Raw genomic sequence first — 16,698 nt, 5'->3', positions numbered from 1 at the left:
TCATTTGTGCACGTCTACTTAGTTTGAGAAAGGAAAAAAAAATCTTTTATTTTCTCTGAGATTCTCATACATCATTCGTGATTGTTTATCAATTCACATCAGTTTTCAAATCGCAAAGGCAGTCAGTGAGAGCCTCAGGTTCAGGCGTCAGTGATGAGGGCCAGCCCTTGCTATTGCTGCTTCCCTCATTCACATGTTCACAATGTCAACCTGGAGTTTGTATTTTGATCAAATGGACAGAAGGACAACATCATTAACATGGGAATTCATGCAGTACATATCCTTTCAATTTGGTCCTAGGAGTCCTTCTTCCTTTGAAAAGTCAGCCCATTTGCTCTATCCAAAAAGGATTGATGCCAAAAAATCTGGCCTTTTCTGACAAAAGACGAGTCAGAAGTCTTGGCCATTAATCAGACTGTACTCTCCATGACCCATTCAGAGCTGTCAAGTGTCCCTTTATCTCCTTCCCCTTCACTCTCATCGCACTGCAGCAGCATGCCATTCACTGACAGGCTCCTTTTAGTCCAGATGTTGCTGATACGCTGTGGGTAGCTAAGGCACTGCGAAACACCAACATCACCCATGTCAAAGGAGTGACTGCGCTTGGGCTTGTTCTCCAGCGGCAGCTTGAGCAAGCGGCCCAGCCTGGAGTCCCCACGGCCCAGCAGTGGCTCCTTGTCTGAAAGAATATCCATGGCTGCCATGATGGCCCCTGTGGAGGAACGGTTACCTGGATCCCTGGCTGGAGCTTTTATGTCGAGAGAGGCAAAAGCTCCAAGCAGGTGGTCTAGATTTGCCCTTGTTTTAGCTGGAGCATGCTTCCATCTGTGAGGTCCAGTGCTGGACTCGGCACACGGGTCATAACGCCGCACCTTCTCACTGCCAATCGAGTCTGTTGAGGAAGTGGAAGAGAGGCTGCTTTGCAAAGAGCCACACTTAAACTCTACAACCTCATCATGCATCACAACTACGGCTTTGGGGGCCGGAGGTGGAGGAGCCCCATTGACCAACTGTGCTGCCTGCATTCCACCATTGGTTTGAGAGTAAGTGTTGCTCACTGATACAAGCTTGGCAACTTGGGAAGAGCTACTCACTTTGTAGCGCACCATGAGGATGACAATGAAGACCAGGAGAGTCGCAACGATCACACCACCGATCACCAAGATCATAGTTCCACCAAGGAACTGCCTGTGAAGAGACTGGCAGCGAGGGTAGTCGTCACGAGTCACAAACTGAACGCAGCCCACGATGTTGGTGGCAGTGAGGGTGGTGGCAGTGTCGTCCCAGATGGCCAGCACGCACAGGTCATACTGCATCCCTGGCATCAAGTTGTTGACCACAAAGGCTCGGCTGGCAAACGGTATCATCCTTCATAAAAAAAAAAAAGCACAAAGCTTTAATATCAGTTTTAAGGTAAAGAGGCCAAACTAAAGGATATGCAATTTTTGAGATTGCAAATGACCTCAAAGAACTAAACAGAAACAGTAGATATCAAAGCTAATTGCAAATATGATGCTAATTTTATTGTTAATTTAATTCTTCAATTAAAATCTACAGTGACAGAGAAATTTGTAGTGATTGCAACATTCAAAGTTTGATGCTCGATTAAATTTCATGATGCTCTGAACATTACAAGAAACCAATTAAGAATCCTTTTGTTGTGGCAAAATCCTAATTCAGATAACATTCTCTTTAGTGAAAACATCTAACAGAATAGCGACATGTATAAAAAATAAAACATATTTTAAACTTATGTGCATCTTACACCCTTAAGCCTGCTTCAGTGTGTCCCTCTGGAGGACGCCTTTTAAAATTCTATGTCGAATTTTATTAACAGATCACATTCCAAGTGGAGCCCTTTTAAGAAAGCTGAAAACTCTTAATTATCCAGACTCTTTGAAGAACCTTTTTTCCCCATAAAAGAGTATGAAAATAACAAGGAACAAAGTCTTCCAAGTGTTTGAATCTAAGATGAGCAGATGAAGATCTTTTCTTATTTGCCAAAATCAATGGGAGCTTTTAAAATAATCATTTCACTGCAGCACTGAAGTATTCATGCTTTCTTTCTTTTTCTTTGGCAAATGGCTCCCAAAGATGTCCAGTGAAAACACTGTAATAACCAAGTACAACAACAATAATAATAATAATAATAATAATAATAATAATATACATGGTGGACATCTGCAAAGGTTGATATCGCCCCAGAATGACAAAAAAAAAAAAAAATCCCTATGTGTACATGTGGCTACTGCTTATAAATAAAATTGCTTTCTGATCCCATCGCATATATCCATGTTATCAATTCTACTCACCTCATCTCTTCCAAGCATCACCAAGCTATGAGCAGCATCAGGGTTTGGAGTATTTTGTTTTAAAGATTTTTTTAGGCTTTTTTCACCTTTATTGGGTAGGACAGTATAGAGACAGGAAATGAGTGGGAGAGAGAGACAGGGAGGGATTGGGAAATGACCTCAGGTCAGAATCGAACCCGGGTCCCTGGATTTATGGTATGGCGCCTTATCCAACTGAGCCACAACGCCCCCAATTTGGAGTGTTTTGTGTTCTGTGAACTAGATCTGTTTTCAAAATAGTAAGAAAGAAAGCACTTGTTCATGAATTGTCTTAGAAGCATTATTTAGTACTAATGAGCACATTTTGTTTCACAAGTGTAGTCTAAAGACTCTAAAATAAAAAATGAAATAAAAAAATTAAAGTGAATAGCAGAAGTTTGACCAATTATACTCTTAACTTTTACTCTTAGTTTTCACAAAGAAGCTGATTTATTCCCATATTGGACTTTTGTAATTGCAAACCGAGTGGATCGCTCAAAAGATTCCAACATTGTCTTTGCTGCCTTCTTGAGTTTTTGCTGAATGGCTGGAATTCTTGGCGTAAATACCTGTCAAAAAGCTAAAAAAAACCCCCAAAAAATACGTACAAAACTTTTCATTTGACCTTTCAGAAGGACCAAACAAAAGCTGTGATAATCAAAAGGTAAATTTTCTGAAAATAAACACCACTTAATTGATATCGAACCAGTAGCCTTGGCGAACCACGAGGAGAATTTTGTTAATATTTTTATCTGCCGATTATCTTCCGATACTACGAAGTTATAACAAGGTTTCTCTTATTTCGTTTCTGGTTCTGATTGGTTCCAAAGTTTATCAAGAAGTAGAACGGGTAACCGAACTTGATTAGGATAAGTGCTGATTGGTTATGAAGTTTCGCTATTGTTACACTTATTCTTACATTCTTACAACGCGATGACATCGTAGCTCCACCACTCGTTCTTGCGTACCTTTGATAACGCGAGATCAGCTGTTAGTATCGCGAGATCACGATTCGCCATTCTGGTGATTGTAACACTTATGCGCATGTGCAGTGCGCTATTGTTACACTCATTCAGAGTAAACACTCATAAAGCACCTGGCCTGGATGGTCTTGGGGGAGGGCCATAGCTGGGTGCATCTACCAACTTAAAGGTGTTTTCACTAGACTATTTCAGACTCTGCTTGACACACACACTGTCCCATTATCATGGAAGAGCACTGCAATCACCCCAGTGCCTAAAAAGAATAACCCTATCTCACTCAATGACTTCAGACCAATTGCCCTTACCAGCATTTTATGTAAATGTATGGAAAGAGCAGTACTGGGGCATCTGGCAAATTTACATTTGTTAGATAATCTACAGTTTGCATATAAATCAGAAAGAAGTACTGAGGATGCTACCTTAACTTCAATTCACACGGTCTGTAAACACATCCAGCACTCTGAGGCTTATGCCAGAATCTTCTCATCTCATCTCATTATCTCTAGCCACTTTATCCTGTCCTACAGGGTCGCAGGCGAGCTGGAGCCTATCCCAGCTGACTACGGGTGAAAGGCGGGGTACACCCTGGACAAGTCGCCAAGTCATCACAGGGCCGACACATAGACACAGACAACCATTCACACTCACATTCACACCTATGGTCAATTTAGAGTCACCAGTTAACCTAACCTGCATGTCTTTGGACTGTGGGGGAAACCGGAGCACCCGGAGGAAACCCACGCGGACACGGGGAGAACATGCAAACTCCGCACAGAAAGGCCCTCGCTGGCCACGGGGCTCGAACCCGGACCTTCTTGCTGTGAGGCGACAGCGCTAACCACTACACCACCGTGCCGCCCTGCCAGAATCTTATTTATTGATTTTAGTTCAGCTTTTAACACTGTTAGGACCAATATTTTATTAAATCGATTGATAAAACTTGATACCAATGGCCATCTTTTGTTATGGATCAAGGAATTTTTAACTGACCATCCTCAACGAGTGTTTGTACAGGGCAATATATCTGATGAGGTTATTTTGAATACAGGGGTGCCTCAGGGCTGCGTCTTGTCTCCTGTTTTGTTTTCCATGTACATAAATGAAATGCAGATTTGTAACACTAATTTCAGTCTGTTTAAATATGCTGATGACATGGCAATGATTGGTCTAATGGTCAGAGGAAATGGAGAGCTAGAGAGGGCCTACTTTGAGCATATTGACCACCTTGTGGCATGGTGTGGGGAACGTGCTCTGCTCCTAAACTCTGACAAGACCAAAGAACTTGTTATCAGCGCTAGGGGAGGGGAACCTTCATGTCAGCCAGGCACTATTGGGGGCCATGTTGAGATTGTGAGCAGTTTTAAATACTTAGGAACTATCTTGGATAGTAACTTTAGTTTTAAAGAACATACAGATTACATGTTTAAAAAGGCAAGCCAAAGATTGTTTCTGATAAGGAAACTCAGTAATTTTGATGCAAGCAAAGGAATTCTGAGGATGGTCTATATTAGTCTGTTGGAAAGTGTTATTATGTACAATATCACATGCTGGTATGGGAATCTTGGGGCTAGGAGCAAAACCAAGCTCACAAAAATAATTAACACAGCCAGTAAGATCATACGGGACCCCCAGAAGCAGCTTGTGGAATTGTACATAATTCAAAGAGGAAAGCTTTGCAAATAGTTCAAGACTCCTCACATCCACTTCACCATGAATTTGAAAAACTCCCCTCAGGAAAATGATACAGGGTACCCTCAACAACAAGAAACATTTATAAGAAATCTTTCATACCATCTTCCATTATTTTACTAAATAAATAACTAGGTGCCAACTTCCCTTTGTACAATGACACTGCTGGGACTTATGTATTTATTATAGTGTTTCTATTTATAATGGTATTTATATTGGGCCACTTGATCTTGGGGTCTGTAACCCAGGTTAGGTTAACTGGTGACTCTAAATTGACCGTAGGTGTGAATGGTTGTCTGTGTCTATGTGTCAGCCCTGTGATGACCTGGCGACTTGTCCAGGGTGTACACCGCCTTTCGCCCGTAGTCAGCTGGGATAGGCTCCAGCTTGCCTGCGACCCTGTAGAACAGGATAAAGCGGCTAGAGATAATGAGATGAGATGAGATGAATAATAGGGGTGGCATGGTGGTGTCGCCTAACAACAAGAAGGTTCTGGGTTTGAGCCCAGTGGCCTACAGGGGCCTTTCTGTGTGGAGTTTGCATGTTCTCCCTGTGTCTGCGTGGGTTTCCTCCGGGTACTCTGGTTTCCCCCACAGTCCAAAGGCATGCACGTTAGGATAATTGGTGGCTCTAAATTGACCGCAAGTGTGAATGGTTATGTCTCTCTGTGTGTCAGTCCTGCAATGATCTGGCGACTTGTCCAGGGTGTACCCTGCCTCTCACCCATAGTCAGCTGGGATAGGCTCCAGCTTGCCTGCGACCCTGTACAGGATAAGCGGCTACAGATAATGGATGGATGGATGGATTATAATAAACAAACAAACTAACTAACTAACTAAAATCTTTTAGGGCATTTACCCCCAAGTAAATAATAAAGTTGTCGGCCTCTCGACCAGGAGATCACAAGTTCTACTTGTGTTCGGGTCGTACCAAAGACCATTATCAAAATGACACCTACTTCCATCTGGTGAGGCACACCACAATACAGATGTGAGTAGGGAGTCAAACTCTTGTAGTTACCCCAGGACAAACCCCCTACTGTAATCCTAGCTATGTAATAGGCACGAGGCCAAGGGCGACTGAAACAGATATTGGGGCTGCCCAATGTGCCTTAAGGACCTGGTTAGTACTGGGACAGGAGACTGCCTGGGAAGATCAGGTGCTGGCATGGAAGGGACTTTGAACTTTGAAATAATAGAGTGATACTTGAGCCATTAGTATGACACAACATTTGCATTCACATTTGTTGTCGTTCACTGAAACAGAATATGCCACCGGTACTCTCAATCATACTAAGACTTATTTCATTCTTTATGATGCTTTATTATTGTAAAGCATCATGTCTGCCAAGCTGACTATTTTCTGTCTTGAACATGACATAATTTGCTGGTACTATTTACAGTGCTGTAATTGGCTCTATATTCAAGTCAAGTCAAGTTTATTTGTATAGCGCTTTTAACAATAAACATTGTCGCAAAGCAGCTTTACAGAATTTGAACGACTTAAAACATGAGCTAATTTTATCCCTAATCTATCCCCAATGAGCAAGCCTGTGGCGACGGTGGCAAGGAAAAACTCCCTCAGACGACATGAGGAAGAAACCTCGAGAGGAACCAGACTCAAAAGGGAACCCATCCTCATTTGGGCAACAACAGACAGCATGACTATAATATTAACAGTTTTAACATGAAGACAGTTTCGTTGATGTTGTAACTCTTCATTGATGGAAACTTGAGTGCAAAACTGTTCATGACAACTGCAGTCCTAAAGTTAGCAAGTCAACTGTAGTCCTCAGCCATAAAAGCATTACTGTAAGAGTCCAGAGCGTCCTCCAGGTGTGACTTTCAACTGTCCTCATGGGGCCGTCCTCCACAGGATGGATATTGCTATATTGCTTACAGCTTATACCATGAGTTGTGATAAAGAACCAATGGCATGCACCAGTAGTCTTTTCTGCACTCTTTGGGTTTCTTATGAATAAATTAGAGAAGTGTCAAGCCATAAATAGAGAAAAAAAAAACAGAACAATAAATCAAGCAAACAAAGGAGCTGAAGTCATCTTGAGGCTAATTAAACAGAAAGGTAATGGGTAATTCAACAGCTTCGCCTTCTTCTGGCATACAGTGCCATGTGGCATACCTTTGCAGATTTCTGTTGGGTGAGATATAAACATCTTTAATTAAAGCATAAAAGATTAGACAACTACGCCCTTCTGAGAGCTCTCCGCATAAACAAAACAATCACATAAATGCATTTGTGCCTCATTTGTTCAGGTGGGTCTGTGATTTTACTCCAACTCATGAAGTACAGACAAAAGGGAGAAAGAAAAGCAGTGGATCTGTCGTCTGACTTATGTATCGTTGGTAGCATTTGGAGCTCCAGTTAAAATTAGGCTCTGATTTACAAAGATTAAAAAGTAAAAAGTCCTAATTCGGGTGCACAGTCAGATATGGTAGATAGTTCCTCAGATGGACTGTGCAGGCATTTAACATGGATGTTACAAGTGATTTACAAAGAATAATTACATTAATGCTGTCAGGTAAAAAGCAAAGAGATCTCATCTCATCTCATTATCTCTAGCTGCTTTATCCTGTTCTACAGGGTCGCGGGTAAGCTGGAGCCTATCCCAGCTGACTACGGGCGAAAGGCGGGGTACACCCTGGACAAGTCGCCAGGTCATCACAGGGCTGACACATAGACACAGACAACCATTCACACTCACACCTACGGTCAATTTAGAGTCACCAGTTAACCTAACCTGCATGTCTTTGGACTGTGGGGGAAACCGGAGCACCCGGAGGAAACCCACGCGGACACGGGGAGAACATGCAAACTCCACACAGAAAGGCCCTCGCCGGCCACAGGGCTCGAACCCGGAACCTTCTTGCTGTGAGGCGACAGCGCTAACCACTACACCACCGTGCCGCCCGCCTTTCAGTCATAATAATTTACATAAATTATTGCTTTTCCTTAAAGGTAGACCGCCTTTCAGATTTTTCAAGTTAAGGTCATAAAAAGAATTTTCCCCGACACTCAGTTATTTTTGTTTAGTGACTGAAAGCTACTGAATTCGAATCACAGACTTCCAATTTTATTCGTTTTTTGAAAGAACAATTAATGAATTTAAAGCCACATGGTCCTAAATTCTCCACTATTTTTTCCTGCTTCACCATGACCCAATTCAAGATACTATGTCATGCATCACGTGGTCGGCTTTCCCCATTCGTGCAAGGCATTGTGGGATACAAATTTGAAACAGGAGAGAAAAATGGAGGACGTGAGTGTGCGAATGAAATGTGAAAGACCGACTACAGTAACGGAAAGAAAGCGAGAAGAAAAGACGTTATGTTATATACGAAGGAAAGGAAACGCAGGACCAAACTAATAAATATGGGCGCTCAGCGAGCACCTCGGTGTGATCAGCTGTTCGTTTAGCGACAGAATGATGGAACTGTCAGTGCACGCTCAAAGGGAAACCTGTAGATGGCAGTAATGCGACACTGTGGATGCCAGCTGCTGTAAAACCCAAAAGAAGAAGAAGAAGGTAAACCTGCGCATGCGCACACGGACTTCCTCTGTCTGCTTGACTGAGTGAACCGCGCGATTTCATGCACATTATTTGCTTTAATCCCCTCAAATTAAATAACTTCCCAGCCACAAAATGGCCTGATATTTTGTGAGATATTACAAATAAACATGTATCACAGTGACAAAATTTCAGAGGGAACTAAATTTCACTGATTTTTTGAAATCGAAATGCCGTCTACTTTTAAGTAACTTGGCAAAATTAATAGATTCTCATGAACACTGTGCTGTTTTTAGGAGCTTCAGCTAGAAATGTCCCAAATTGCACATTAAGACAAAAATGCAATATACATTCTTCTAACGAAAAACAAACAAACAAACAAAAAACCCATACAGGCCTTGCTAGGAAAACTTTTTTTTGTTTTGGTGTATTTTTTGGGGGGCAAATGTTAATAAGTTTGCACATGAACTGCGCCAGGGAACAGAGTCGCCAACTGCATGGTTTGTAGAACTTCTATATTTTTCAGGCCCATGGAAGCGTGAGTGTGATTTATCCTTCTTTCAACAGCGTACTACAGCCATGTCAGCAGAAGAATTGCAGTGTGACACACTGACTGCACTATACTACCGTTCTGAGGAAGTCTATTATTCATCCAAAATCACATCTCTATCACTAGAAAATATGCTGTATAAGACAGAACCGGGGCGGCACGGTGGTGTAGTGGTTAGCGCTGTCGCCTCACAGCAAGAAGGTCCTGGGTTCGAGCCCCGTGGCCGGCGAGGGCCTTTCTGTGTGGAGTGTGCATGTTCTCCCCGTGTCCGCGTGGGTTTCCTCCGGGTGCTCCGGTTTCCCCCACAGTCCAAAGACATGCAGGTTAGGTTAACTGGTGACTCTAAATTGAGCGTAGGTGTGAATGTGAGTGTGAATGGTTGTCTGTGTCTATGTGTCAGCCCTGTGATGACCTGGCGACTTGTCCAGGGTGTACCCCGCCTTTCGCCCGTAGTCAGCTGGGATAGACTCCAGCTTGCCTGCGACCCTGTAGAAGGATAAAGCGGCTACAGATAATGAGATGAGATGAGAAGACAGAACCGCTGAAGAACCCTTTAAGTTTTCTCTTTCATGACTGCAGTACTGCAGCATCATTTATTTATTTATTTATTTAATCATATACACACTTCATTTTTATTTCTCTCTCTCTCACACACACACTTCTAGTTCTGGTCATGAATACGCTGTGTTATCGCTCGGCTTTTTGCGTGACATTTTTACTCACTTTGGCAACTGAATTTTGCTTTGTGATCCTACCTATAGCACACCTGCACAAGCCCTCTTCCTCTTCCCCTGCACCATGACTGCATCTGTGGCGAGTGAGTTTCTACCCCTTGCTTTGTTACTGTCAGCAGTCTGGATGGTGAGGCGGCCAGCTAACCTGCTTGTGCTCCTCACAGCTTCTAGCTGGTTTTATTTGTATAGAGTCTTATTACCTGTTTTTTTGTATTTGGCCTCGAGTTGTGCTTCACATTTTTGCATTTCACTATCTGGTAATGCAGCTTATATACTCTTGGACTCAACTTAAACACCTTGACTGTCACATCCACAGATTTCATGTTGTACAATCTGTGCTGGTCACTTGGAATTGCCCAACGCCCACATCACATCCACTGGTCAAAAAGTGGACCCTCATATATTTAACAGTTATTCCATGAAATCGAGCCGTACATGAGCTGATAGCCATGAGGTGCGCTGCACTGAGTCGGCTATAAGCCACGTATGCCGAGATTGAGTGGAATAACTTTTATTCTATCCACATTCACTGGATTTTGAGAAACAGAGCATTTTTATTTTTTGCAAATTTGGTAAATAAAAACTTTATACAAAACGTCAGACAAAATCATTTCCACTTCGAATGTAAACAAACCGGCGAAATGACAGGAGCAATTTGTGAAAAATGCGATAATAATCATTCTTGAAAAATATAAAAAAGATACGTTCTTACCATCAAATACTTTTATTCCATATTTCGTTGCTTTTTTATTTTTTGAGGTTTTGTTTTCGAGTAGAGTTTTTATTTCGCCCTCGGTTGGTTCAGCAACACACTCCAATAAAAGAAAATAGGTCTGCACACTGCTGGATACGCTCCAAAAGATAAATTTTATTTAATTAAAACAAGCAACGTTTCGATCACCCTGGATCTTCATCAGGCATATGGGTAACAGGAAGAGGCTGTGGCCTATATCACATGACCCTACTCTACACCCGCCCAGGCAAGGCACCCAAAGGTGCCAATCAATTAGACAGACAGGTGTCTTAACCTGTACCAGTCATACAAAAGCCAAAACCAAAAAACATTTGCAAGTTTGAAAGATTAAAAAGATGTGAATATAGTACACCAACATATAAAATACATATCACGTGAAAATCAGTTACAAAAAAGGTTTTAAATCAAAATACATATTCATTCCCTTAGGTGCAATGGTGTTCAAGGTATATATATAAAAAGCCTCGCGTCGTTAAGGCTGACCGACCACCAGACCGCGCACGGAGATTTCCTCCCCTTCCTGATGGCAACTATAGGTGCGGAAATTGCGTGCAATGTAATTTTACGCGCAAATGTAATTCTTTCAATCACCCGCATACTGGGAAGCCTTTTAAAATAAAAGGCGTTATTTTGTGTAATACACGAAATGTAATTTATATGATTAAATGTCCCTGCGGATTAGCCTATATAGGCAAAACAACAAGGTGTCTAAAAACGTGCATCGCAGAACATAGAAGCAACATACGGTTGAATGATGAGAAGAACCCTGTAGCTGTCCATTTTAACACGTTTAAGCACAACCTCGCAACCCTTCAATATATTGGCATTGAACATGTTGCTACACCTAGACGTGGGGGTGATGTTGATAATCTCCTTTTAAGACGCGAGGCTTTTTATATATATACCTTGAACACCATTGCACCTAAGGGAATGAATATGTATTTTGATTTAAAACCTTTTTTGTAATTGATTTTCATGTGATATGTATTTTATATGTTGGTGTACTATATTCACATCTTTTTAATCTTTCAAACTTGCAAATGTTTTTTGGTTTTGGCTTTTGTATGACTGGTACAGGTTAAGACACCTGTCTGTCTAATTGATTGGCACCTTTGGGTGCCTTGCCTGGGCGGGTGTAGAGTAGGGTCATGTGATATAGGCCACAGCCTCTTCCTGTTACCCATATGCCTGATGAAGATCCAGGGTGATCGAAACGTTGCTTGTTTTAATTAAATAAAGTTTATTTTTTGGAGCGTATCCAGCAGTGTGCAGACCTATTTTCTTTTATTGTCTGATATTTTTGTCTGGCACCTGCAAAGAGTTTTTGGATGTGCGCACCCTACTCAAACGATTATCAGCAACACACTCCGCCATTTTGTTTTTCTCTACTCATGGTATATGAGCTGATAGCCTAGTAATAGTGTAGCCAATCAGAGCACATGATTGCTCATATCCAGTGAATGTGGATAGAATATGGCTCTGATACAGTCTATATGAGCATATGATCGTGTTCGTTGATGCGACACGAAAGCCATCTGAGGAATAAGTCATCACCATATGTGTCCTCTTCCATAACTGTCTGCACCTTCCTTTCCTGGCTATATAAACTTAAATCTCACCCTATCTCAGCGAGATAATTAAAAAGTCTTGCTGATTAACAACCTCATTACCCAGAAGAAAATGGACATGTTTTTTTATTTCAAAAACTTGGCAACAACCTGATGACGATTTTTATTTAAACATCCCTCTGGGTACAACTACCCATCAAGAAGAAAGAAGAAGAAACCTTTATCTGTCACATGCACACTTCAAGCACAGTGAAATTCATCCTCTGCATTTAACCCATCTGAAGCAGTGAACACACACTCAGAGCAGTGGGCAGCCACACCAGAGCGCCCGGGGAGCAGTCAGGGGTTCGGTACCTCGCTCAAGGGCACCTCAGCCCAAGGCCGCCCCACGTCAACCTAACTGCATGTCTTTGGATTGTGGGGGAAACCGGAGCACCCGGAGGAAACCCACACAGACACGGGGAGAACATGCAAACTCCACACAGAAAGGCCCCGCCGGCCACTGGGTTCTAACCCGGAACCTTCTTGCTGTGAGGCGACAGCGCTAACCACTACACCACCGTGCCGCCCACAAAACCCTAATTAAAAGGGAGAAGAGGGTGGCTTGGCTGTAGTTTATAGATCTGGTTTAAAAGTCAAATAATTTCCTGATTTGATGCTACGTCTTTTGAATATGTTCTGAGAGGCAGGCTACAGTTTGTCCATCTGGGTAGTGTTCTGTCTGACGTGATGATTAGTGGTTTTGGCATGCCACAGGGGAGTGTGCTGTCTCCTTTCCTTTTCAGCTTATACACCACTGACTTTCAGTACGACTCCAGGTCATGCCACCTGCAGAAATTTTCTAATGACTCGGCTGTTGTTGGATGTACCGTATAAGTGAGGGACGGGAGGGGGAGTACGGCGCTCTGGTAGACAACTTTGTGGAGTGGACTGGATGGAATCACCTGCAGCTGAATGTCAACAAGACCAGAGAGATGGTGATCGACTTCAGGAAGAAGAGGACGGCTTCACAACCACTGCGCATTCTGGGAGAGGATGTGAAGGTGGTGGAGGACTACGAGTGTTATCATCAACAACAGACTGGACTGGAAATCCAACAACAAGAAGGGGATGAGCAGACTCGACTTCCTGAGGAAGCTGAGATCCTTCAACATGTGCAGCAAGATGTTGGAGATCTTTTGTGGCCAGTTTACTTTTCTTTGTGGAGGTTTGTTGGGGGAGCAGCAGCGGAGCCAGTGACACCAAGAGACTCGATAAACTGATAAGGCTGGCTCAATAATTGGCTGCAAACAGGACACTTTTGAGGCTGTAGTGGAGAGGAGGACACTGAACAAACTGTTATCCATCATGGATAATCCTGATCACCCTCTCCACCACACACTGGAGAGACAGCGGAGCACCTTCTTTAACAGGCTGTTACAGCTTCGCTGTAGTAAGGACCGATACAGGAAATCTTTCTTGCCCCAAGCCATCATGCTGTACAATAACTCACCTCTGTCTGACAGAGAGAACGCTGACCTCTCTGCTGTATAGTCCTGTTTACAACCCTGGCTTTCCTGTAACCTTTGCACCATCAGAGCTTATTTGTTTACTGCCATTAGTCACTTTGCGCCATTAGAGTTTATTTGGTTTCATTTATTTATTTATCTTCTGTTCAATACTGACACTTTTACACAGTTTTTATCTTCATTTATCACAATTTTTATTTTTAGCCAGTGTTGTAGTCGAGTCAATAAACCTCGAGTCCGAGTCCAGTCTCGAGTCCCCAGTGTCCAATTCAAGTCCAAGTCATTAAAGAAAATTTCAAGTCGAGTCCACTATTGATCCGAGTCCGAGAAGAAGCCTCCAGCCGCACCATTTGACAGTGGCTGTTGCTGCCTTTATGTGAGGTGGGGTTTACATTAGACCGTATCAGCGGATCATCAGATTAACGTTTTTAAAACGATTAGCGTGCACACAGCAACGCCAATACACGATTCGCGTGCACACAGCAATGCCAATACACGGATATGCTCGGCTCCGCAGGCATCCTGCGCTCCAAATCACTCCGCCCTGAACAGCGAGTGCCCTCTGGAGGGTGCGCACTCCGGCCCTGCGCAGCTCACAGAGCGCGCGAGTGAAGCGCACGAGCAGTGATTTGGGACTGAGCCGCTGTGTGTGTGATCTCAGTGCATGTCGGGCATGCGCGTCACTTACCACTTGCAAGTGGAAGGATGGCAAGCCTAAAGACCATCATAACTACACAATGGGCAGTATTTGCATCAGTATTTGCAGTATTTTCATACTTTTATACTCTTTAATGAAAGGTGATACAAGGCGGAAGTCCGCGCCGTTTTTCAGCAGTCGCATCACATGACCAACGCCAGCGAATCAGGAAGGTTGATGTCACAGTGACGTTGTCCAATGACGACGCCAGCTAGAGCTCAGCACAGTGTATCTGCGTATTCTCAATGTTTACACAGCACTGGACCAGACACGATCTGGATTGAATACGTGGACCCTGGCGAATTCCCGTTTCCCGGCGTTTCCAGGCGTTTTAATGTAAACGGACAGTGCATCCGCGAAGAAAACGAGACAGATACGGTCTAATGTAAACTTGGCCTGAAAGCGTCTCTGCTACTGTGTTGGACTAACGTTACTGCTCGACTGCCCCATTTTAGTTAACAGGCTACAAATAAAAAGTTTGTTCATCACTCAGCAAGCCCTGCCCACTATCAACAGGCCAAATAACATGAGAGGGTTAACACTAGCTAGTTCATCACTCAGCAAGCCCCGCCCACTATCAACAGAGCAATGAACATAGCGTGTCATTTCCTTCTATACAGACGAGAAGTCTATCAGCAACGCGGACAATCCTAGCGGCGTCTCTCCAGGCATTTTAGCGCCATTAACGTTAGTTTGTTCCTGAACATGACGTATGAACAGGTGAATGTGCATTCTCTTGCATGGAATTAGTATAAAAAATTAATGTAGCTATAAATATCTTAAGCCAAATTATTATGGCATGTTACAAAAAAATAAAGAAAAAATCCGAGTCCTCGTCTCCAATTTACGAGTCCGAATACAGTTAATGCACGAGTCCGAGTCCAAGTCATCAGTGTTCAAGTCCAAGTCAAGTCACGAGTCCTTAAAATTAGGGCACGAGTCGGACTTGAGTACTACAAGCCTGTTTTTAGCACTATTAATGCATATTCACATGTATAAAGCACACACACATACATACATACACACACACACACACACACATACATACATACACACACACACACACATATATATATATATATATTTTTTTTTTTTTTTTTATCGTTACCTTTTTATCTATATATTGTATCATCAGCTCGTTCTTGGGATCTTTCCCCCTCCCCCAAATTCTATTTTATGTTGTGCAGTGTGTCTTTTTTCTTTTTGCATGTCTGATAACTTGCTGCTGTAACATAACAATTTCCCAACTTTGGATCAATAAAGTAAATCATGCAATCAATCAATCAATCAATCAATCAATCAATCAATCAATCAATCAATCAATCAATCAATCAATCAATCTAGTGCTGATGGTTGTTTCCTCCCCTCCTTTGCCATTGTTAATTTACCATCCTCCTAAAACTGCTTCTAATTTCTTGTCAGAGTTTAATGAGCTCCTCACGACTATCTGCTCTCTCTGCCCTGCCATAATTGTGCTTGGTGACTTTTGCATCCATTTGAACACTAACTGCTCCTACACATCCAAGTTCATCTCAGTATCTGAATGCCTGATAAAGCACATTGACTTTCCAACTCACTTTCATGGTCATAGTCTTCATTTGCTCTGTTCTACTGGTCTGAGTGATATCTCTTGCTGTGTCCAAAATCAATCCTCCCTACTCCTCCTCCTCTTCACTACTCCCTATTCACTATCTAGGGAATTCTATATAGAGGACTATACAGTGAGCTCACTGGTAAAATGAGAAACACTTTCGCACACTACTCCGCCTTGCCGTTATTTACGTCATTACTACCGCACATTTAAAATGTGCCAGATCAGTCAGCTGGTGGGTTTCAAAATGGTAAATACATGCACGTATTTTTGTGATAAATCCATATTGTACTGAGCATATTTCCCACATTAATCAATCAATACAAAGTACTTTATGTCTGCTGCATCTTTCAGTTCTTTTCAATCAAGTGTTATGTATTGGAATGCCATTCTGCTGTTTTTGGTTTTGTTTTGACTGTTTACATGCGAATCAGTGTGTTATGGCTATGATCGGCCTGTTCTTTATGAGCGCATATCTAGAACATACCAGAATATTTTGGACTGTTCGGGATATGACAGTGGATGCCGGATTGTGTATGATGTAATGCCGTTCTTTTGAGTTCCGTCTGGAAAGTTCAGCAAACTATATAAACACAGCGAAATGCAGAAAAGAAGAGAACTGAGTTGACGTCCGGGGAGGTTCACACCTTTGTGTTTCGAGGTCGAGGGGAGGAGCTGGGATGTCATCTTGCTTGTAGTTCCACGTTGGTGTGTTTGAAAATTCAGAAGTCATCCGATAGCCACATCTTTGTTACATCCATGTACTCA

At 42.6% G+C, this 16,698-nt stretch overlaps 1 protein-coding gene across 1 annotated transcript in view; it reads right to left on the bottom strand.

Annotated features, from left to right (window-relative positions):
* Positions 1 to 410: 410 nt before the first annotated feature.
* LOC132894638 (leucine-rich repeat and fibronectin type-III domain-containing protein 2) overlaps positions 411 to 16,698 on the bottom strand; it is a 61,929-nt gene continuing 45,641 nt past the window's right edge. Inside the window, exon 2 of the mRNA XM_060934730.1 lies at positions 411 to 1,368. Coding sequence (XP_060790713.1) covers positions 411 to 1,368 — 958 coding nt within the window. The remainder of the gene's footprint in view (positions 1,369 to 16,698) is intronic.

Source organism: Neoarius graeffei, chromosome 11 (genome assembly GCF_027579695.1).
Source record: "Neoarius graeffei isolate fNeoGra1 chromosome 11, fNeoGra1.pri, whole genome shotgun sequence".
Taxonomy (NCBI): domain Eukaryota; kingdom Metazoa; phylum Chordata; class Actinopteri; order Siluriformes; family Ariidae; genus Neoarius; species Neoarius graeffei.
This window is presented reverse-complemented; position numbering and strand designations above follow the sequence as displayed.